The sequence below is a fragment of the Panthera onca genome, chromosome E3 (assembly GCF_046562875.1).
Source record: "Panthera onca isolate mPanOnc1 chromosome E3, mPanOnc1 haplotype 2, whole genome shotgun sequence".
Classification (NCBI taxonomy): Eukaryota; Metazoa; Chordata; class Mammalia; order Carnivora; family Felidae; genus Panthera; species Panthera onca.
In genome coordinates this window covers 6,169,987-6,191,748 of record NC_138354.1, presented here as the reverse complement: position 1 = coordinate 6,191,748, position 21,762 = coordinate 6,169,987, and the positions used below count along the sequence as shown (strand labels likewise).

General features: G+C 49.8%; 1 protein-coding gene and 1 pseudogene across 13 annotated transcripts in view; both read right to left on the bottom strand.

The window, feature by feature from the left end:
* Nucleotides 1-4,573: 4,573 nt before the first annotated feature.
* TRRAP (transformation/transcription domain associated protein) overlaps nucleotides 4,574-21,762 on the bottom strand; it is a 114,081-nt gene continuing 96,892 nt past the window's right edge. For all 13 annotated transcript variants that reach the window (XM_060649498.3, XM_060649506.3, XM_060649496.3 and 10 more), the window contains 7 exons: nucleotides 20,922-21,183; nucleotides 15,778-16,003; nucleotides 14,667-14,884; nucleotides 12,035-12,219; nucleotides 7,922-8,125; nucleotides 7,641-7,835; nucleotides 4,574-5,666 (listed from right to left, as the gene is read on the bottom strand). In XM_060649498.3, coding sequence (XP_060505481.1) covers nucleotides 5,382-5,666; nucleotides 7,641-7,835; nucleotides 7,922-8,125; nucleotides 12,035-12,219; nucleotides 14,667-14,884; nucleotides 15,778-16,003; nucleotides 20,922-21,183 — 1,575 coding nt within the window. In that variant the 3' untranslated portion in view covers nucleotides 4,574-5,381. The remainder of the gene's footprint in view (nucleotides 5,667-7,640; nucleotides 7,836-7,921; nucleotides 8,126-12,034; nucleotides 12,220-14,666; nucleotides 14,885-15,777; nucleotides 16,004-20,921; nucleotides 21,184-21,762) is intronic.
* LOC132689591 (elongation factor 1-alpha 1 pseudogene) lies at nucleotides 17,357-19,083 on the bottom strand (annotated as a pseudogene).

Sequence of the window (21,762 nt, the reverse complement as noted above, 5' to 3'; positions counted from 1 at the left end):
ATCTTTTATGTATGCACGACGTAGGTTCACATGTTTTTTTTTTTTTAGACTTGTCATTCAATTTTGTAATTAAAAATAAGCTAAAGATAAGAACTATCTTACTACTATACAGAATCCTATATAATTATGACTTGTTTAGACTCATATTTCCCAAACTCTTCTGTTTTATAGACCAGTGAAATATACTGACCATAATCAGTAGGCTGGTATATATTAAAATTTTTTTTAATGTTTATTTATTTTTGACAGAGAGAGAGAGAGAGAGAGAGAGCGCGAGAGCATGAGCGGGGGAGGGGCAGAGAGAGAGGGAGACACAGAATCCGAAGCAGGCTCCAGGCTGTCAGCACAGAGCCCGACGTGGGGCTTGAACTCACAGACCATGAGACCATGACCTGAGCCGAAATCGGACGCTCAACCGACTGAGCCACTCAGGTGCCCCTAGGCTGGTATATATTTATTAATTCTTTAGTTTGTCAGAAATGACATAAAAAATTAGTAACAATTATCTGTAACACTAGCATTTCATTTCACAAGGACATTTTAACAGCACAACTTTTCACGATAAAAGACTATGGTTGATTATCCATAAGAAACCTCAACTTTGATGCATTAATTTTTCTCACTTTTCTAATGACGGGCAAAAATTTCAGCACCAACTCATAGACGTTCATAAGCTAGTGTTTGTCACCCCCTGGTTTTCACCCTTTTCTCCCCTCCAGCCCCTGTTAGCTGGTTCATTCACCAGAGGGGCCCAAGTGTCCATCAAAATACTCGTTTCCCCTCCTCAAGTGCCCCATCACCTTTGCAAGCTTATTCTCCCCCATTTAAACTAAAGCTACCTATCTTTTCAGACTTTTTACCATGTTTGTCTGGCAACTAAAACGGTTTTCCCCCTAAGAAAATTTATGCCAACACCATCGTGGAAGAAATGTCTTTTCTTCCTGATAAAAACGAACAAAAAGACTGTTGGAACTAAAAAAGCGAATTCACTGAAGCTGTAGGATACAAAGTCAACACACAAAGATCAGTTGTGTTTCTACAGGCGAACAATGAACAACCCGAAGAGAAAAGTAAGATAACAATTCCATTTGTAGTAGCATCAAAATGAATAAAATAGGAATAAACTTAACCATGAAAACAAAACACTTATACACTCAAAACTATACAATTATAAACTGAAAGAAATTGAAGACGACACAAAATAAATGGAAAGGCATTCAGGTTCATGGATTGGAAGACTTAATATTGCTAAGGTGTCTTTGCCATCCAGAATGATCTGCAGATTCAAAGCAACTCCTACAAAAATCCAAAAATAGAAAAATCTACCCTAAAATTAATATGGAACCTCAGGGACCCCCCAACTAGCCAAAACAACCTTAAAAAAGAACAATGTTGGAGGTCTCACACTTCTTGATTTCAAAACATATGACAAGGCTGTAGCAATAATCATAGTTTGGTGTTGACATACAGACATATATAGTGGGTACGCAGCTGACTCAGTGGGAAGAATGAGACTTTTGATCTCAAGTGTTTGAGCCCCATGTTGGGTGCCGAGATTATAATCAATTAATCAATCAATCAATCCAGACATACAGACCAATGGAATAGAACACAGAACCCATAAACAAAGCCCCCTCTTATATGGTCAAATCAAGCATTCCATGGGGGAAAAGGCAGTCTTTCAACAAATGGCACTTGGAAAACTGGATATCCACATGCAAAAGAATGAGGTTGAACTCTCATGAACCCTTTATACCATATATAAAAATTAACTCACAGTGGATCAGAGATTTACATGTAAGAATAAAACTGTAAGAATCTTAGGAGAAACATAGGGGAAAAAGCAGCTTTGCGACATTAGGTTCGGCAATGATTCCTTGAACATGGCACCCAAGAGCACAGGCAACAAAAGAAAACCAGATAAATCAGACTACATCAAAATTTAAAACTTCTGCATGAAGGGGCACTATCAACAGAATGAAAGGACAGCCCACAAAGTGGGAGAAAATAGTAAATCATCTATCTGATAAGAGGTTAGTATCCAGCGGCACCTGGGTGGTTCAGTCTAACTCTTGATTTCAGCTCAGGTCGTGATCTCATGGTTGTGGGACTGAGCCCCACATCAGGCTCTGTGCTGACCGTGCAGAGCCTGCTTGGCATTCGCTCTCTCCCTCTCTCTCTGCCCCTTCCTTACTCCCACACTCTCTCTCAAAATAAATATAAAAAAAGGAGGGCAGTATCCAGAACATAGAAAGAACTCCTGCAACTTAAAAAAAAGACCCAAACAACACAATTAAGAAACGGACAAAAGACGTGAAGGGGCGTTTCTCCAAAGAAGATACACAAGTGGTCAGGAAGCTCGTGAAAAGGTGCTCAGAGTCACTAGTCACAAAGGGAAATGCAAACCGAAGCCGCAAAGGAGGTGGACGCCACTCTACACTGCTAGGACGGTTATTACAACAAAGGAACAAGTGTCGAGGAGGACGGGGAGAAACCGGAACCCGTGGCGAGGGTTTAAAGCGGCGCGGCGGCTACGGAAAACCATACGGCAGTCGTTCAAAAAATTAAAAACAGAATTACCGTTTGGTCCAGCAACTCCGCTTCTGTGGGTAGTCCTGGAAGACCCGAACGCCGGGGGTCCCGCAGGTATTTGCACACCGACGTTCACGGCAGCGTCATTCACAGTAACCGGAAGACGGGAGCGATCCAGGTGTCCGTAGACGGACGAACAAACAAAACACGGTATATCCACACGACGCGATATCATCCAGCCTTAGAAAGGGAGTTCTTACACCTGCCATGACACAGAAGCACCTTAATGTATATGCTGAGGGAAGGAAGCCGGGCACGGGACAAATACCATGTGGTTCTACTTACAGAAAATTCCTAGACACATCCAGAGACAGAAAGTACAAGGGTGGGGGCTGGGGGTCAGTGTTTAATGGGTGCAGAGTTTCAGTTTGGCAAGACGAAGGAAGTTCTGGAGACCACCAGTGGTGGGGGTTACACGACAATGTGAATGTGCTTTATGTCCCTGAACTGGACACTCAGAAGTGGTTAAAATGGTGAATTTTAGGGGCGCCTGGGTGGCGCAGTCGGTTAAGCGTCCGACTTCAGCCAGGTCACGATCTCGCGGTCTGTGAGTTCGAGCCCCGCGTCAGGCTCTGGGCTGATGGCTCGGAGCCTGGAGCCTGTTTCAGATTCTGTGTCTCCCTCTCTCTCTGCCCCTCCCCCGTTCATGCTCTGTCTCTCTCTGTCCCAAAAATAAATAAAAAACGTTGAAAAAAAAAAAAAAAAAATTTAAAAAAAAAAAAAATGGTGAATTTTATGTTTATTTTCCGATAATTAATAAGCGGCTAATAACAGCACTTACCTTGCAATAGTGCTTGGAGAACAAGGGGCACCCGCCACATGTGGCCCCCATAAACAAGCCCGTGCTCTGGCCTCCCAACTCCAGGTCCCTGATCTTTCCAGCTGGAGCTCCGCTGAGGAACACCCTCCTGCCTGTTCGAGGGCTGGCTTTCCTAGAAACCAGGGGCAGCACGGAGGGCACGGTGTCGTGAGCCTGGCACAGAACCCGGGGCCCTCAGTACACCAACTTCCCTTCTCCGAACACCATCCACACACGTCTGCAGCCACCACGCCCCCCGGCCGACTCTCCAAGGGCTACTCCCCACTCTGAGCTGGAAACCCATCCTCTGAGGGCCACCCCCTCGGGGCTCACGGACCCATCTGCCTCTGAGGACAAGCGCCCAGTATAACGGCCCCACCTGCGGCCACCCACACAAACCGGAGCCCCCACGATCGTCTACACTTCTTACGGCACACTGGTTTACATGCCTGGGACTGGACTTCGTGGTGAGACTGCATGAAATCAGCTGCAGGCTTCCCCTCTGTGCTTGCCTGGGGACAACGGGGCACAACGAGGAGTAAAAGAAAGGTGATGCCTGGGAAGGGCTTGGAGTTCTGGCCCTGGAAGGGGTCTTGCTGACCAGACCCTGACTTGGGTGAAGCTGTCCTCACAGCAGACGAAGCGCTTCCCAATGGAGTGAGTCCTTAAAATTCAGAATCCTCATTTTACAATTAAAGCAGCAACTGCCATCCCTCCCCAGTCCTGCTTCGCCGTTTCTCATCCTCGGACATGAGTTACACCGTGTGCTCAGGAACTGCCTCCCCCTCCATTCTGCACCGTCCACCCCACCCACAGGATGAAGGATGCACAGGGGGAAGGACACCACGCTGGTGGGGTGGGGCCGCCTCCCCCCTGCGTACACAGGTCCCTTGGCAGCCGCCCTGAGGTGGGGAAACCAAGCCGAAAGGGACCAGATTCCCAGACATGTCTCACACCGTCAGAGTCAGGACCAGCCTCATCGCCATCACAGAAGACGCTGAGCGTGGGTCCGGACCCCCAAGTTCCAAGCCAAGACCCCCTCCCAGGCGTCACCTGTCTGTCCATCCCCAGGAAGCCACCCTGAAGCACGGCTGTGTTGGCCCAGGGGGCTCGGTCCCCGAGGGGCTGAGGGACGCTCAGGCAGAGGAAGCAAGCATTTCCATACATGTAAGAGCAGACACATCCTTTTATAAAATATTTATTCTAAAAAAAAAAAAAAATCACACTGTACAAATTTAGATAGAACATTCTCAATGCTCATATTTATAAAAATGTGAACATGACAGACTGGAGTGAACGGACAAACTTTTCTTGCTGTTTCTTTTTAAATTAGGAAGGAAAAGGTTTTTTTCCTGGTACAATGATAGTAAATGTCAAGAAGGCGTCCGAAGAGCCAGCCGATGAAAAGCCTCAGATTCACCTGCCGCCCCCGGGGCTCAGTTTTCTCCCGGCGGGATCTGAATCCACCGCGTGAGGAACGGCGTCCCCGCAGGGTGACGAGGCCGTGCTGACCCACATCCCGGAGATCCCGGAGCCAGTTACGTACAGCATAAAAGTCTGTGCTTAGAGAAAAACCAGCTCGACTTGTTCATAATTTCCTGTTTCTCTAACAAAGTGGGTTTTCTGTACACTTGTTACAAAGGTCTGTACAAAAGCACAAGGCTCCTGTAAGGTGTCATTTCTGAGTTAAAAACGGACAATATAGAATTGTCTCCTACAGTTCCATCTGTACGTTCACACGCAGGAAGGAGTACGATAAAAAAGGTTTCACAAAGAAATTCCAGACCGGAGAGTCCTGGTTCCTGCGAGGGAATTTTAAAAGCCTAGACGTTTCCGCTCTGCCGCCGTAACAGGCAGCTCCTCTAGAACTCCATTTACCCGCGTTTGCACACGCGCTGTCGGGGCCTCCGTGAACACGGCGGGTGAAGCAGAGAGGAGGCCCAGCAGCCGGCGGGCGTGCTTCCCATTCTGGGCGGCAGGGCGGGCGCGCTCACAGCCATGGGTGCCAGGCGGGGTCCATGCGGCACAGGTTGTCCAGGCTGTTTGCGGCGGCCACCAGGGTGTTCACTTTGCTCTCCCCGCCTTCGAACTGGGCCAAGTTGTGCAGGCGGGTCATGATGGCGGTGACGGCCTTCTGCACCAGGGAGACCAGCTGCTGGCTGTCCATGTTCTCGGGCTGGCCGGCGGCCGAGAGAGGAGAAGAGGTGTCCTCCTGCGTTTTTTTGTGCCAAGCAATGATCTCGTCCCTAAGCACGGTTTTCAGGATGCCATCCACCTGTGCCAAGAGAGAACGAGATGATCCTGGATTAACCAGGAGCGACCCAGAGGGGCAGCTCCCTAAGGAGACGGAGCCCGAGCACAGTGAGCCGCCGCGGCCGGTCAGCCCCAGCACCCGGGCCGCGGCGTGTGCCTGGCGGATGCGTGGGGCTGGCCCCCAGGGGTACAAACCACCTCCTCACTTAGAGCAGCGAGGGCCCAAAGGCACAGAGTTTGGTCTGGTCTTCTGCAAAGCCGGAGCACATGTGTCCAGGGGCACCTGCTGCTGTCACGCTGCTTCCTGGTGCCGAGCGTTTAAATGAGCACCTGCACACCTGACAGGGGCTTGGTTGGGCAGTCCCGTTCCCAGCACCGCAGCTTAGAGTGAACACCCCTTGCCCTTATGGAGGCTCTGGTACTAACAGAGAAATGTTCAACATGCCCGGTGATGACGGGCACTGTGCAAACAGCAGGTAAGCGGGCTCAGAGGGGTTTGCGGGGGGTGGGGCTGGTGACAAGATCACATTTGGGTGGAGACAGGAAGGAATCAAGTGGGTGTCACAGGACATGTGTCTCACGTCAAGGAGGGCCATCCCCGGGCCTCCGCGTGGCCACGGCACAGACTCAGGTTCTAGCCCCAGCTCCACCTTCTTGCCTGGGTGACCTTGATCGATTTACTTAGCCCTCTGTGTCTCAATTTCCCTGTTTATATACTGGGCATAGTAAGAGAGCCTCCCAGATGTGTTTTTAAAAGACACTCCTGTACAAAATGGTCTATGTTTTAGTGAACTTAAAAGCATCCTCTACATTTAGGCTGTTAAGAAATCTGGGTCCAGAGTTTGGAGAAGGTGGCCCGACTCCTCCTCATCTTGGCCAGCACCATCTACACAAGGAACGATGCACGGTGCTACTCCACATTGTACCAGGCCCGTGAGAAATGGGTAGTGCTTCCTTCTTTGTTCTCTTTTAAGGTTTTCAAAGTAAATGCCAGTGTAAGGACTGCCCTATGATGTTTCCAGAAGTGTAACGTTTCTAAGTGAGGACTTCCTGTTCCAAGCCTTATGCCCCAGCTAAGTGATGGTCACAGCACAGACCGCTCACTCGTGGAAGAGCCACAGGGCTGCTTTTCCTCCTATTCGTACTCCTGTTCCAGGAAGCACTCCTCGCTAACAGACAAGCGAGCACTGAAAGCACAAGATGTGTTTGATGTAAAGTCTGTCTTCACAGTTAAGCATTTAGCTGACAATCTTACAACTGTCCTGAGCAAATTTTTTGGAAAAGCAACTGGTATCTGCAGGCGTCTCTAGACACAAACTGCTCATCTGTGGGGAAAAAAGGTACAACCCGTCTCCTAAGTTAGAAGAAAAACAAGTTGCGTTCAGCCCCCAACCGTGAGGAGAGAATAACTGCAGTGGTGAAGACGGGCTTGGAGTCAGTGGGAACTGGATTCGAATCCCAGTCTGCCCTCTGCCGGCGGCACGAGCTCTGAGCTGCCCACCTTGCCTGCCAGCTGGACAACCGCTGGGAGAGTCTGAGGAGAGGCCGCCGAAGCAGCCGGTGCGGTGCCGGGCAGGGACGGCGCCGAGAGGAGGGCAGCGCCATCCCACACCCGCCTGCGGCCGGGGCATGTCCTACTGCCACGACTGTCCTCTAGGACCCATAACCGCGGTGCCAGGAAGGCGGCACAACCCTACAGACAGTATTTCTGCCCTTTTAGAGAAGAAAGATCTACATAAACACAAAACAGATACCAAATGGAATAAACGAAACCGGCAAGCAACAGTGATAGTTGGGAAAATGATCAGTAGAGGCTTCTGACTCCTTTTTGTTAAGTGCTTTGAGACAGCAAAAACTTGAAACGCTTTTTCCAAAATGCAGAAGCTTTAACTGTGCAGCCGCAACACTCTCCCTCCGTACTGGCAGACCAGCAGCTGTGAGGCCGCGCGCATACAAGTGACCCCAGCCGCGCGCCACACCAGCCACCGTGGCCTACCTTGAAGTTGGGCTGGGCGAAGCACCGGGCGACAGCGATCATGGAGGCTGTCAATGGGCCGGAGACGCCGATGGTGGTCAGAAACTCGGAAATGTTGGGGGTGAGGCGGAAAGGGACGGGACGGTTGGCATCTAAGTCCCCGGTCGCGTCGTTTATATCAAATCGGAAATAGGCCACGTTCAGTTTGCCGGTGTCCTAAACACCAGAAGGAGACACTTGTGGAACTGAAACCACATAGCAGAGGGGTCTGGGGAGAGGCGCCGTCTCCTCACACCCTTTACCTGAGCGATCTGTAACATCTCGGGGTTGAGTCTATTTAAATGCAAGACGAACTCTGCAAAGCCAATCAGGGCGAGCTGGATGGTGAACATCTTCCGGAACGTCCAGTAGTCTGTGGCGTTGGGGAACGTGTGCAGAGCCCACTCCTTGAGCATGCTGCGTGGTACCATGTTACTCTGAACCTCCTTGAGGATGTCTCGGAGGACCTGCAAGGATAGATCACCCCATGATACCTCCCTCCAATTCGCTCGTTTTTTTTTTTTCCCCAAAAGGAAAACTCTCCAATTGTAGTTTTGTACTTACTTGGCACCAACAGAATGAATTCTATTGAGAAATACGTATGTGATGTTGTCTGACTAAATACAGGGATGTCAATTCCCCTCTAGGGCTCCACACCATATGCTCAAACCAACACCACTGCCATCTGAATAAAAGCCTTAAGAGCATGATGCGTGATATCTGTCCTGCCAAGAATTTAGGCAAAATCTGAATACCGTAACCTGCTAACCAGAGAAAACGCTACGCCGGTTAACAAAAAGAATAGTCGGATGACAACAATTCACACCTTAGACTATTAAAGACGAAAGGTGTGTAACTGAAGGAGCTAGTCTATCAAAGTAGAGCAGGTGTTACACGACACTTTAAAGTGAATTCTGTGCTGGAGGACTCACAACACTATTTCAAACACCACTGATTCAGAGACAGTCTCAATAAAAAGTCTGCCGAGTTAATTCCATTCTTGTTAGACCAAATGGTAAAGGCACAGGTCTGTTCTGGGCTAAGTCCTACCCATGGGCTCTGACTAGCCACTAAAATGCAGGCCCTAAGCAACCAAGAACCACAAAGACCATCGAGAACATTAGCAAACATCAGAAACTTAAAAAAAAAAAAACAAAACAAAACAAAAAAAAAAACCCCTTATATATACCTTGGAAAACTTTTTTAATCTTTCTTTTTTTTTAAACGTTTATTTATTTTTGAGACACAGCAAATACAGCATGAATGGGGGAGGGTCAGAGAGAGAGGGAAACACAGAATCCGAAGCAGGCTCTGAGCTGTCAGCACAGAGCCTGACGCGGGGCTCGAACTCACGGACTGTGAGATCATGACCTGAGCCGAAGTTGGACGTTTAACCGACTGAGCCATCCAGGCGCCCCTGGAAAACTTTTTTAAATTCTGGAAATTAAAGGCTTATTACAACAATCTGAGTAGCTTTTACTCAAGGGAAAAAAAAGGCTGAATCTTGTTGACAGTGATCTTTGTGGCAGTTTAATTATACCATTCCCATCTACCCAGCTCCACAGTGGCTTTGCGACCATGACAGCTGTAGAAACCAGCAGCCTAACAGCCAGGAGTGGGCAAAATGCGTTCAAAAACCTCATCTCCAGAGAAGTGTCACTATTTGACTTATCTGGCAGCTTCCTGTGGGTGGGGGGTGGGGCTGGGGGGAGGGGGAAGCCCCATTTATTGGGCTTGTGTCTGATCGAACTTCGAGTTCAGCCAGCGAGGAGCACCCTATCCGACAGGTGTTTGCTGAAAGCAGTCAGTGACGACCACGTCACCCTGCAGATGCCCAAGGCAGCGATACCAGCTGCAGCACAGAAGATGATGGCAGACAAGAGGAAGAGTGAGGGAGTAAGATGACCACAGGAGGCTTCGAAAAGCTTCGATATATTCTTGAGAATCTAGAAGGTCACTAGAAGGTCACGAAAAACCTCAGAAAGCCCAATGCTTCCACTTCTGGTTGACCTTGATCTGCACAAACAGGAAGTAGAAGCTAAGGCAGAACATAAACTACTTGGCCAAGTGGAAGGCATGCCCCTCCCCCCATAGAGGCCCTCAAAAAAGGCGGAAGGAAGACTTATTGGTTTAAGCATTTAAGCATTTAAGAAAATCTGTCAAATCATTAGCTAAATGAGCAGAGACTTCAATGGCTGCATATGGCAAAAACAGAGAATTTACAAATCAGTCCAGGAAAGTCACTAAGCAAACAACAACAATAACAAACCTTAGGGAAAAGGATCTGATTTCTGGAGTTAACATATATTATTAAAAATGTCCAGTTTTCAGCAAAAACGAGATAAATGAAGGCTCAGGAAAACATAGCCAATACACAGGAAATAAAGTGAAACCACTCGTATCCAGTCACTTGGATCCAGAACATACAAAGAATTCTTAGCATCAAAAACAAAAAAACAAATCATACAATTTAAAAATAAGCAGAGGGCTTTAATAAACATTTCCCCAAAGAAAATATGCAAACAGCCAATTAGCACACGAAAAGTTGCTCAACATCACTTGTTATCAACCAAAATGAATGAGAATGACGATAAGAAAAAGAGATAATAACTGTAGGCAAGAATGCAGGGAAAAGAGAACCCTTATACGCTGCCATCACCTGGGAAAATAGTCTGGGAGTTCATGTAATGTTAGACATAAACCTTACCACGTGACCAATCAATTCTACTCCTAGGTATGTATCGAAGAGAAATGAAAACATATGTCCGTGTAAAAATATATACACAAATGCTTACAGTCCTTAGCACGGGCCATAAGTCAAAAAGTATCAACAATCCAAAAGTCTACCAACTGATGAACGGATCAATTACATGTGATATAGTCATACAAGGGACTATTATTAAGCAATAGAAAGGAACAAACTACTGATACCGAAGCAGGGTTCAATTTCACCACTACGGGATCATGACCTGAGGCGAAATCAAAAGTCAGGTGCTTAACCAACTGAGCCACCCAGGCGCCCCTCAACTGTTTTAAAGACAGATTGTGGTCATGACTGCACAACTCTGTGAATATGCCGGAAACACTGAATCGAACATTTTAAAGGGTGAATGTTCAGGGGCGCCTGGGTGGCTCAGTCAGTTGAGTGTCTGACTTGATTTTGGCTCAGGTCATGATCTCATCGTTCCTGGGATCAAGCCCTGGGTCTGGCTCTGTGCTGACAGCACAGAGACTGCTTGGGATTCTCTGTCCTCCTCCCCTATTCACATGTGCTCTCTCGCTCTCTCTCAGAATAAACAATATCACACAAATAGTTTGTAAAACACATGGAACCTCATGTAAATATGTATTTGCAGATAGAGGTCACCAGTTTCCATAATGTCAAAGACAAATAAATGCAGTCTTAAGAATAGAATGCATGCATCTTGCACAAACACCTCAGTACTGTCCTTGGTCCACAGAGTGACCAGGCAGTCACCTACACCCTGATGAAGCCCTGACACCCAATTCCCAAGGGAGGCCACGAGGTCTGTCCACAGACACCCATCAACAGACAGGTTCCACTCGTTTTGCCTGCACAAAGGTAGGAGACTTGCAACAGAGCCCGAGGCCCGGACCACCTCAGGCCCTGCCTGTACCCTGAGCACTGCCCAGGCGGGTGAGGCAAGCACCCTGTGGGCTCCATCTTCCTAGAAACAGTCTTCCAGGTCCCAGGCTAACTGAAATGAGTCCCTGGGAGGATGGAAGCAAGATCAGAGCTTCCAGCTTCGTGGCATCTCTCCTAAAAATCACGAGGCCCTCTCGGGAGCCACAGGAAGGACCACAGTGGCTTTGGGGGAGCAGGCCAAGATAGAGCTACCTTCTGGTGATGCACACAATCCCGCACAAAACCTCCTCACCCAGACCCCCACCTGCCCTGCTTTCTAGCAAGGGCAGGAATCTGCTGGTGGGGACGGCCCTCCACCCACCTGACGAGGCCAGAGCCGCGCGGGACTCCTGTGGGAGGCACTGTGCTCCCACACCAGGCGACCAAAACAACTGGACCTGACTCGTTTCAGGGCTCGCCACTTTCCACATTTAAAAAAGCATACACAACAGAGGCCGTGGTTCACCCCGGCCCTGGCCGCAAACCAGAGGAGCGTGAACGCGGACTGGATAAGCAGCCTCATGTCCCTCAGAGCAGGTCTGGCTGCCAGAGGAGTTTGCCGTCAAGTTATTCTGCAGCAAACGTCACCACATCAGGGGCCATGGTCGCCTAATTCTGACCACTCACAAGTCCAATGAGGGAGAAAGGTCCCTCTCAACCGCCCGCTACCCCTCTAAGCGCTCGTGTCGGGGGAGCCCCGCCACAGAGCGCGGCCGGCCCGATTCGGTACCTGGTGGCTGGCCTGGGTCCCGCGTGCCTGCACCGTGGCCAGTCTGTCATAGTAGCGGGAGATGGGGTTGTCGTGCTCGATGCCCTTCTTCGCACAGCGCTGCTTGTAGATCTCCACGAGGGAAAGAGAAGAGGGGTTGTCCTCCACGAGGCGCATCTGAGGGGACACCGCCACAACTCGAGGAACTGAGGAGAAAGGAGGAAATGACTGAGACGACGCCAGGGGGCAGCGCTCGACTCCACCTCCAGGGCCATCTTGGGAGGAGGTCACTCGGCCCTTCACGAGCAGAGGACGGGGGTCGGGGGAAAGCTGGAAGTCCCACACTGCGTACCCACTCAGCACGTGGCACGAAGCCCAATCTGCTGAGCGACGGAGCCTGAGCCGCCAGCCTCTTTTGCTTAAGACACAGATGAACGGAAATTCTTTAGAAAGCAATCTTTAAAAATCGGAGACTGCCAACCTCGTCCGCTCTTCAGAGGTCCCCCTGCATCGGCACCCTGTCAGGAGAAATCAATCCTCCCACTCACTCCGAGGCAGGAGTGTGATTTTGTCAGGCGGTCTTCCGGCGTCAGGGATGGCTGGGCCCCGTCTTCAGGAAATCAGGAAAACGATCCCTCACATCGTTTTCTGTGCCTCAGATAAGTTTCCAGAACCAACCTGGTCATTCTGCTCAGTCACTTTGTGGAGCTGTATGGGCAGTGATGGGCACTCTTTATGAAGCAATTCACCCCACATGAGGATAACCCACGTCATGACCACACTCAAGCAGAAAGTGTTGGGTACGGCTGCCCTGGAGCCAGATTGTCCACACTCACATCCCGAGGTCTGTTTTCCCAGTGACGTGACCTTGGGAATGGTCACTGGACTTGTATGAACTTCAGTTTCTTCATTTATAAATGGGACTACAATATGTACCCATGGGGTTGCTGGTAGATTAAATAACACTTTAAAGATATTAGATCAATGGGGTACCTGGGTGGCTCAGTCGGTTAAGTGTCCGACTTCAGCTCAGGTCATAATCTCACAGTTCCTGAGTTCAAGCCCCGCATCAGGCTCTGCACTGACAGCTTGGAGCCTGGAGCCTGGAGCCTGCGTTGAGTTCTGTGTCTCCCTTTCTCTCTGCCCCTCTCCGGCTTGTGCGTGCTCTCTCTTTCAAAAATGAACAAATGTGTGCTCGCTTTGGCAGCACATATACTAAAAATGAGCAAATGTTTAAAAAAAAAAGTTTAAAAAAAGTTAAAAAAGATATTAGATCAAGGAAATATTATTAAAACTTTTTTTTTTTTTTTAAAGCAAGCTCTATGCTCAACGTGGAGCTTGAACTCACAACCCTGTGATCGAGAGTCACATACTCTACTGACTCAGCTAGCCAGGTGCCCCTGAAGACATTTTGTTGAAGATACTTTGTAGAAAGCTGAGTAATTTCCAGAAGATAGCAAACGAAGTGTGCCAGCACAGGGTCACGGCAGCAGCAGCACTGGTGCTGCGGGGGTGGGGAGGGAGTGGGAGCTATGACCCAGTATCTGCACCAGCCTGTCCCTAGGCCACAATAACTGCTTGCGCCTGCCCTGAGTGTCAGCGTGGTACGTGTACACAAACACACCCTCCCTCTCCAAATACACACACACACACGCCTCTGACTTTTAACGAACATAGGTTTAATTTGGTCTAAGCTCAGTCAAACCACAGCTACTGGCTTGTTCCATGGTTTCAACCCATAAAGACATCCCACAGTGACTCAAGGGCATGTATTTGGACTGTCATTTGGTGCTGACCAAGAGGTTGTTTCTTTGGAAAAGACAAAGAATCATCTATTACCCACAGATGTAATCAACACTACAGATCACATCATGTGCATGTTAAAATGCATACAGTTTTCTGTATACTCTAGTTCCTCAATTGACTTATTTGGGGGATAGTGAACTTTAGGGTGAAAGATTTTAAGTCAAAACGGGTTGGATTCTTAGCCATCAGAAGAAAGTTCCCTATGGGACTGGCTAATATGCATTGCAGTAGGCTCCCAACCTCAGAGGTTAGATGCTAAAATGTTTCGACCGTGGTTCTCTTCTCTAAGCGGGATCACAGGCATCTCATCTCTGCCCGTTACAGACAGAAACGGCTCACTCATGAACCACCCAGGACAACTACGTATGGAAAGGCCTTACTCGGAGGCTACTGGTGGCCACCTGGCCACGATTTCTGTGGCGTTCACAGGCCTTGCTGACTTTCCCTAGCACCGCATTTCACTCCACGAAGGCTCGCTCCAGCAGGGGCCGTGCAGTGCACTGTGAGTTCCAGGAGTCGTTTGAAGACTGCACTTAAACACACTCACAACACGCTGCTAACACGCCCACGACAGGCCCGGTGCCAGCGCACGTTTCCCCAGAGCACGGGTTCCGGGCGAGGGAAACCAGCAGCGCGCACAGGCAGGCACCCCCCTTTCCCAAACACTCATCAGAGCACCCGTCTTGCAGTGAGAAGGGAGCGGCTTCTTCACGGCACAGGGTCCTCATTCCAGAACCCTCCCTGCTTGGTGAGCTTCAGGGCATTCTCAGTCCCCCAGACGGCACACGGGAAAATCCGCAAAGGCTAACGGGACCGGCTGTGTGCCCCCAAAGCGCACCTGTCATACCTGTGAAAAATAAGTGCCTCTTTGTGGTTTCCTTTCTCTTCTCCAAACAGGGGTTCAGCAGCCGGAGCAGCTGCAGGACGCGCTCCTCTCGCCGGGACTCCGTCAGGCAGGCGTCGTTCATGACGAGGTACGGGTAGATCTTGCCGTTGTGCCCGCGGATGTACAGTCTCCTGGCCGCCGTGTTGTGCTTCTGCACAATTTCCACCCTGGGCATAAACCTGCCCAAACAAGCACACGATGAAACACCAACTCCCTTCCTGAGGCTCGACTTCCAATCCTCTTTGAGAAGAAAAGGGAACTTTACAAAGACAGCACTCGGAATCGTCACAAAAAGACAGAACGCGCAGCTACAGAGGTCACTCTGACCAGGTTTAAATGGTACGACGGGATTTTATGACGTGGGGGAAGACATCGTGACACAGGGAAAATCAAAGGCGGAAGAGCAGAGGACGCTGTCGTCGTAAAACAATCGGGCCCCGGGCTCCGACTTCAGGGGCTCCAGATGGGCAGCTGACTGGGCTCTGAGCACCCAGCCACAGAGCCGGGGGACAGGACGGTCTGGCACAGGGGCCATGGGGAGCAGCTGCCCCAGAAGCAGGCGTGAGGATGGACACACCCTCGCCCTCACCTCCCTCCCGTGCGCCCTGGCTACGGACGGAAGAGGAGGAGCAGGGTGGGCGGCCGGAAGAGGGAGTCAGATTTGGAGGACTGGGAAATCCAAGTCCAGATGCACGAGAGAGCAGAGCTCCGGGTCTGATTACGACCATTTGTTACCACACCTTCTACGTTTAAAATAAGATACAGTATACACACTAATAAATTTTATAATTGCCCAATTCTGCTTTGACTACTAAGCTTTAAAAGTTTTACAGACCGATAACCTTTCTATCATGTCCAGTTCTGTGGAAATTAGAAAAGAGACTTTTAGAAACAAAAGAAACACAAAGGGGACACAAGCAAGACATTTACCCCATCAGTTCGACCAGAACCCTCTACCGTGCTTGATGGCTCAGATCCGAGAACAATCTCTCGTTCTCCCACTTCAGGGGCCAGAAGTAACCAGAACAGCAGCCCCAGGTCTGCCCTGAGGCCAGTCGAGCAGCTCACTTACCTAGCAATCTTGATGTAATAATGTGTCGGCTTTGGCATCAGAAATTCCCCTGGAATTTCTACTTCAGCGGTCTGTGCTGAGAAATTGCTCAAAAACCGGCACTTTTCTTCTATGAGGAAGAACTTTGGAAGCTGCTTGGTTTTAGCCTCCAGGATTTTGATCCACTTTTTCAACTTAGAGATAAGATTATGTAGCTTCATGGATCCTGGAACGCTGAAGTCAAAATCTTCAAAATAAAATGCAATTAAAAACATTTTTAGTCATCTGGGGTGACCCGGAATTCACTACAAAATCACGCTCAAGAGTGTCCCAGAGAGGAAGCAGGAATGTTTTACTCTATACCTAACCTGGAGCAAAGCATTTTTGCCTCTCCCACTCTTTAAAGTGTAAGCTGAAGACTGACCGAGTGATGGGGACCCTCAGGTGGGACCGGTCTCCCCCCAAGGCTGGAGGAGGGAACAACACATGGAGCGCCGACAGGAAGCCTCACCCCCAACTGTCACAGGTTCCTTTCAGGAAAGGATGCGGGGAGCACCCTGAGGGGCACGGGAACCCAAGGGGCCGGCAGCCCTACCTGAGAGCAACCACCACAGTGAGGGGCCAAGGCAGTAATCCAATCCAGGCAAATGCTAGGTTATAAACCGGTTCATCAGAAGACATTTAGACAAGAAACTAAAGTGCCAAACATGGAAAGCATGCATTTTATATTTAAACAAATAAAAATCCCAAATGACTGTGTTCCTCAGATTTCACTGAGACTCAGTATTGAAAAGGCAATTAAACTGAAAAGTCCGTCTTCAAAAAAGACCTCAACCCCACACTGATGAGCGCCACTGGTGGGAGGGGCTCCACGTGACTCTCGCTCGCAGGAGCCCGAACATCAGGATAAGCCGCACCGTTTCTGTGGGAAACAGACCCCGAGGGAGCCACCATCCTCGCGCCGACAGGACCGGGATCTGTGATATGGCGGGGTGACCTCTGCACTCAAGCCGAAGGGCTCTCCGGAGCCTCTTGTAAACGCTCTTCTGCAGAGTTAGGTCGTGTGGGGTGAGCCTGGTGCAGTCCTGAGAGGCACGCCCAGCCCAGACCCCGGTCCCCTATCCAACCTGCCTCCCCTACCAGGGTGCTGCAGGCTGGACCGATGCAGGAAGGCGATCGGGGGTAACCGATGTGCCCGGTGAGGGCCCCATCGACACCTACACGGGCGGCCCAAAGGCACCAGAGGGGCTGCGGCCGTCCAAATGCAAACCCAGCCTCCGCACACCCAGAAGCACCGCAATTCACAGACCCCCGGGTCAGCCCTGTGGCCACGCCCACCTCCACCCTGAATCCGAACACCTGGCCACCGACCCGCTCTCCACCCCCGTTATTACGTGATTTCACAAACGCTTCGTAACAATCTCTCGGCAGGCATCCCTTTGAATTGGCTTTTCACACTCGGCATAACCCAAGGCTCGTCCAAGTCACTCAATCAATGGCTAACTCCATTCTGTCAATCTTAAGCGAGCACGGATGCATCACACACTCCCCATTCTTTTTTTTTTCCTCATTAAACTTTTGTTTTAATGGGTCTCAAAATTCTGTGACAGATTTTTGGTCAAAGTTGTTTCCATTAAAAAGTACTGATTTTAAAAACTAATAACTTAAAACTGCCACACACAAAAAAAACAAATGGTCCACAAAACATTCTCCTTTCCTTCTGAAGGTTTTACGATGCATTGTTATCATTAACCAGTCTTTTACTGTTAAACTTAAATGGCCAATTGACACAAACAGTTCTGAGACCGTTCTTCCACCACTGATTAAGACTGGGGTGGCAGGTATTGGGGATAATATTCATTTAGCCTTCTGAGCTTTCTGGGCAGACTTGGTGACCTTGCCAGCTCCACCTGCCTTCTTGTCCACTGCTTTGATGACACCCACAGCAACCGTCTGTCTCATGTCACGAACAGCAAAACGGCCCAGAGGAGGATAGTCAGAGAAGCTCTCAACACACATGGGCTTGCCAGGAACCATATCAACGATGGCAGCATCACCAGATTTTAAGAACTTGGGACCATCTTCCAGCTTTTTTCCAGAACGACGGTCAATCTTCTCCTTCAGCTCAGCAAACTTGCAGGCGATGTGAGCTGTGTGACAGTCCAGCACAGGTGCATATCCAGGACTGATTTGGCCTGGATGGTTCAGGATAATCACCCGAGCTGTGAAGCCAGCTGCTTCCATTGGTGGGTCATTTTTGCTATCACCAGCCACACTGCCACGACGATCTTTGACAGATACGTTCTTGACATTGAAGCCCACGTTGTCCCCAGGCAGAGCCTCACTCAAAGCTTCATGGTGCATTTCAACAGACTTTACTTCAGTTGTAACACTGACTGGAGCAAAAGTGACCACCATGCCTGGCTTAAGAACACCGGTCTCCACTCGACCCACAGGGACAGTACCAATACCACCAATTTTGTAGACATCCTGGAGGGGCAGACGCAAGGGCTTGTCAGTTGGACGAGCAGGTGGCAGAATGCAATCCAGAGCTTCAAGCAGTGCGGTTCCACTGGCATTGCCATCTTTACGGGTGACTTTCCATCCCTTGAACCCAGGCATATTAGCACTTGGCTCCAGCATGTTGTCACCATTCCAACCAGAAACTGGCACAAATGCTACGGTGTCGGGGTTGCAGCCAATTTTCTTAATGTAGGTGCTGACTTCCTTAACGACTTCCTCGTATCTCTTCTGGCTGTAGGGTGGCTCAGTGGAATCCATTTTGTTAACACCGACAATAAGTTGTTTTACACCCAGTGTGTAAGCCAGAAGGGCATGCTCACGGGTCTGCCCATTCTTAGAGATACCTGCTTCAAATTCGCCAACACCAGCAGCAACGATCAGGACAGCACAGTCAGCCTGAGATGTGCCCGTAATCATATTTTTGATAAAGTCTCTGTGTCCTGGGGCATCAATGATGGTCACATAGTACTTGCTGGTCTCGAATTTCCACAGGGAGATATCAATGGTGATACCACGTTCACGTTCGGCTTTCAGTTTATCCAAGACCCAGGCATACTTGAAGGAGCCCTTTCCCATCTCAGCAGCCTCCTTCTCAAATTTTTCGATAGTTCTTTTATCGATCCCACCACATTTGTAGATCAGATGCCCAGTAGTGGTAGACTTGCCCGAATCTACGTGTCCATTGACGACGATGTTGATATGAGTCTTTTCCTTTCCCATTTTGGTTTAGGTTTAGCGGTGGTTTTCACGACACCTGTGTTCTGGCGGCAAACCCGTTGCGAAAAAGCACACACTCCCCATTCTTATTCTCAGTTTGGTGCCACTGCAAACAAAATGGCTGTGACATTCATGGACGAGTTCGTGCAGGGAAAGAAGTCTTCATTCTCTGGGATAAATCTGACCTGTTTTTGAGCTTTCTCCCACCTCCTCACTGGGTTAGGTAGCAGCCAGCACGTGCGATACTGGCCGAGGATGGGATTGGGCAACTCTTGCTCCCTTGTGGGAACTAGAACGTGGTGCTTGGACCCAGAGACGGCCCTTCCTGGGAACGGGTGACCAGAGGGGATGCAGAGCTCGGAGTGAAGTATCTGAAACGCCCACACTTGGAAGAGGGTCAGAGCCTCATGGCGGTCGTCTCTCACAGTTCAGTTTTTAAAATTTTTTTTGCATCGACACCCAAATGATTTGTCTCCCTCTGAATGTTCTGTTTCAGATGACATTTGATTTAACCAGCAGACATTTAAGGTAAAGACATACTAAACAGGGGCACCTGGGTGTCTCAGTTGGTTAAGCATCCAATTCCTGATTTTGGCTCAGGTCATGATCTCACAGTTTGTGAGTTCGAGCCCCACATTGGGCTCTGTCTGCGCCGAGTGTGGAGCCTGCTTGGGATTCTCTCTCCCTCTCTCTTTTTGCCCCTCCCTCACTTGTGTTCTCTCTCTCAAAAATAAACTTAAAAAAAAAAAAAAGACAATGTCCTATTTTTTAAGTAAAATACAACAGTCTCCACAAAACTCACCTCAGACTTTTCCTTTTTCAGGAAAGACTGACAGCATGTCACGTGAACATCACAAGGAAAATAATCTAAGGTGACCAAAGTGCTTCAGGGTAGAAAGATATGAAAAGCTCGTATTTTATCGCTCAAAGAGCATCTTCTCCAAGGTGTGGGATCAGCAGGGGAAGCCCCTCGACCTTAAGGCGAGTCCAGTGTTACCTTTAATGCCCAGCTCACACAGCAGGGGAAGACACCCAGGGGCCCCGGGCTGCCTGGAATGATGGCAGGACGCACCCTATCCTGGATGGATCAAAAGTAAGTCATGGCTGTAGCTGCAAAGCATCCTGTGTAATTAGTGGGACATATTTTCTTTTATGTGATTTCAACAGAGTCTACACAGCGCAGGTTTCTAGCCGTGTTCTCTGTGACGCAAGTTGTTAAAAGATACTTTAGACGCACTGAGCCCCGGTGCTCGCCTGGGCTCCTCCGCCAGAGGGCGGGCAGGTTGGCAGGGTGGTGGCAGGACACAGGTGGCAAAGACAGCCTGCGTGGGGGACACGGTCGGCCCCTGTGCACACGCGCTGTGGGAACCAGGGCCCCCGTCTGGCAGATGAAGACTGAGGCCACGGGAGATCGGACCACCTCGCCTTCGATCACACCAGGCTGGAGCCAAGGTTCATACTCCTGGGGCTCTCGGAAAAGGCCTGGATCCAAACCGGGGACAAGTGATGACGATACGACCTCCTGGTCATTGTGCCACCTGAATCCACTATGAGTCTGAGCCCTACTTGTCACCTTGAGCCCACTGCCTCACCTCACACTGTTCAATTTTCCTACAAAAACCAAGTGTGGAGGGGGGGAGGGGAGGGAAGGGCAGGTTTAGCCTGAAACCCTCCTCTTCCCCACACCCTCCATCCCTCAGGCGGAGCCTGGTTCCAAACCTTAACCCTTCACTTCAGAGAAGGACGGGCAACCACAGGCTGGCGAGAGTCACCGTGACCTTGTGACCTGAGGCTACATTCTAAACAGAGTGCAACCAGCTCACCCAGTAGAGTGCTCACGAAAACAAAGAACTAGCTGGCTGAGATGTTAAAGACAGACCAAGAACAGCCAAGTGGAACTCTGTAGGTATAGGGAAGGGACTCACCGGTTGTGAACTGGCCCTTTAGCTTCTGGAAGACAGGGTCCTGGGCGGTGGCCTGTGCCCGCCTGGCCAGGGACTCAGAGGCCGCACTGGAGAACATGGTCGAGACGTTGGACACGTTCTCTAGGCCCACTCCGAACGTGCTCACCAACTTCTTGACAAAATTTAGAGTGTGGGGGGTAATTTTGGCATCCGACACCGCTCCGCTTTTCTCAAATGCAACAGAGTAACATTTCGCCAGGCCCTGCTGGAGCTGCCTGAGAACCTAGTGGAAAGAGACCCAAGACAATGCACAAAACGGAGCTCCCAATTCAAGCGGCTAACCAACCACACGGCACCTGCTTGGCAGGTCCCACCACCGCCTCCCGGCACACAGCACGTGTAAAATCAGACAGCACAGAAGGGACGGAACGCCTGTGCACTCCACGGTGTCAGCTGAGTTTTTAATGATGGGGACTAAGTGTCTTGAACATTAAAAAAAAAAGAGAGAGAGAGAAAGAAAAAAACCCAAACCAAAACTCCACTTTTTGGGTCACACACATACCCTTCTGTTGTCGGAAAACCCTTTCTATGCAGCCAGTTCTGAAGTTACTGCTGCGTGTCTGACACACACATAGGTACAGTAACAAGGGGGCCTCTGGGCCAACAAGATGAACATCTAGATAACAGGCCTCATCACTCTGTCATCAGCTTGCACTGCTAACACCACTAAGGAGAGGGCCTGGCTGTGGAAAAGCTCACTGGAGGACCAACTCCGCCTCTGCTACCTACACCTGCACCCAGCCCACACCCACCACCGCCGCGGCCCGGGGAACTGCTGCTAAGTGATACTTAATTGAGCACA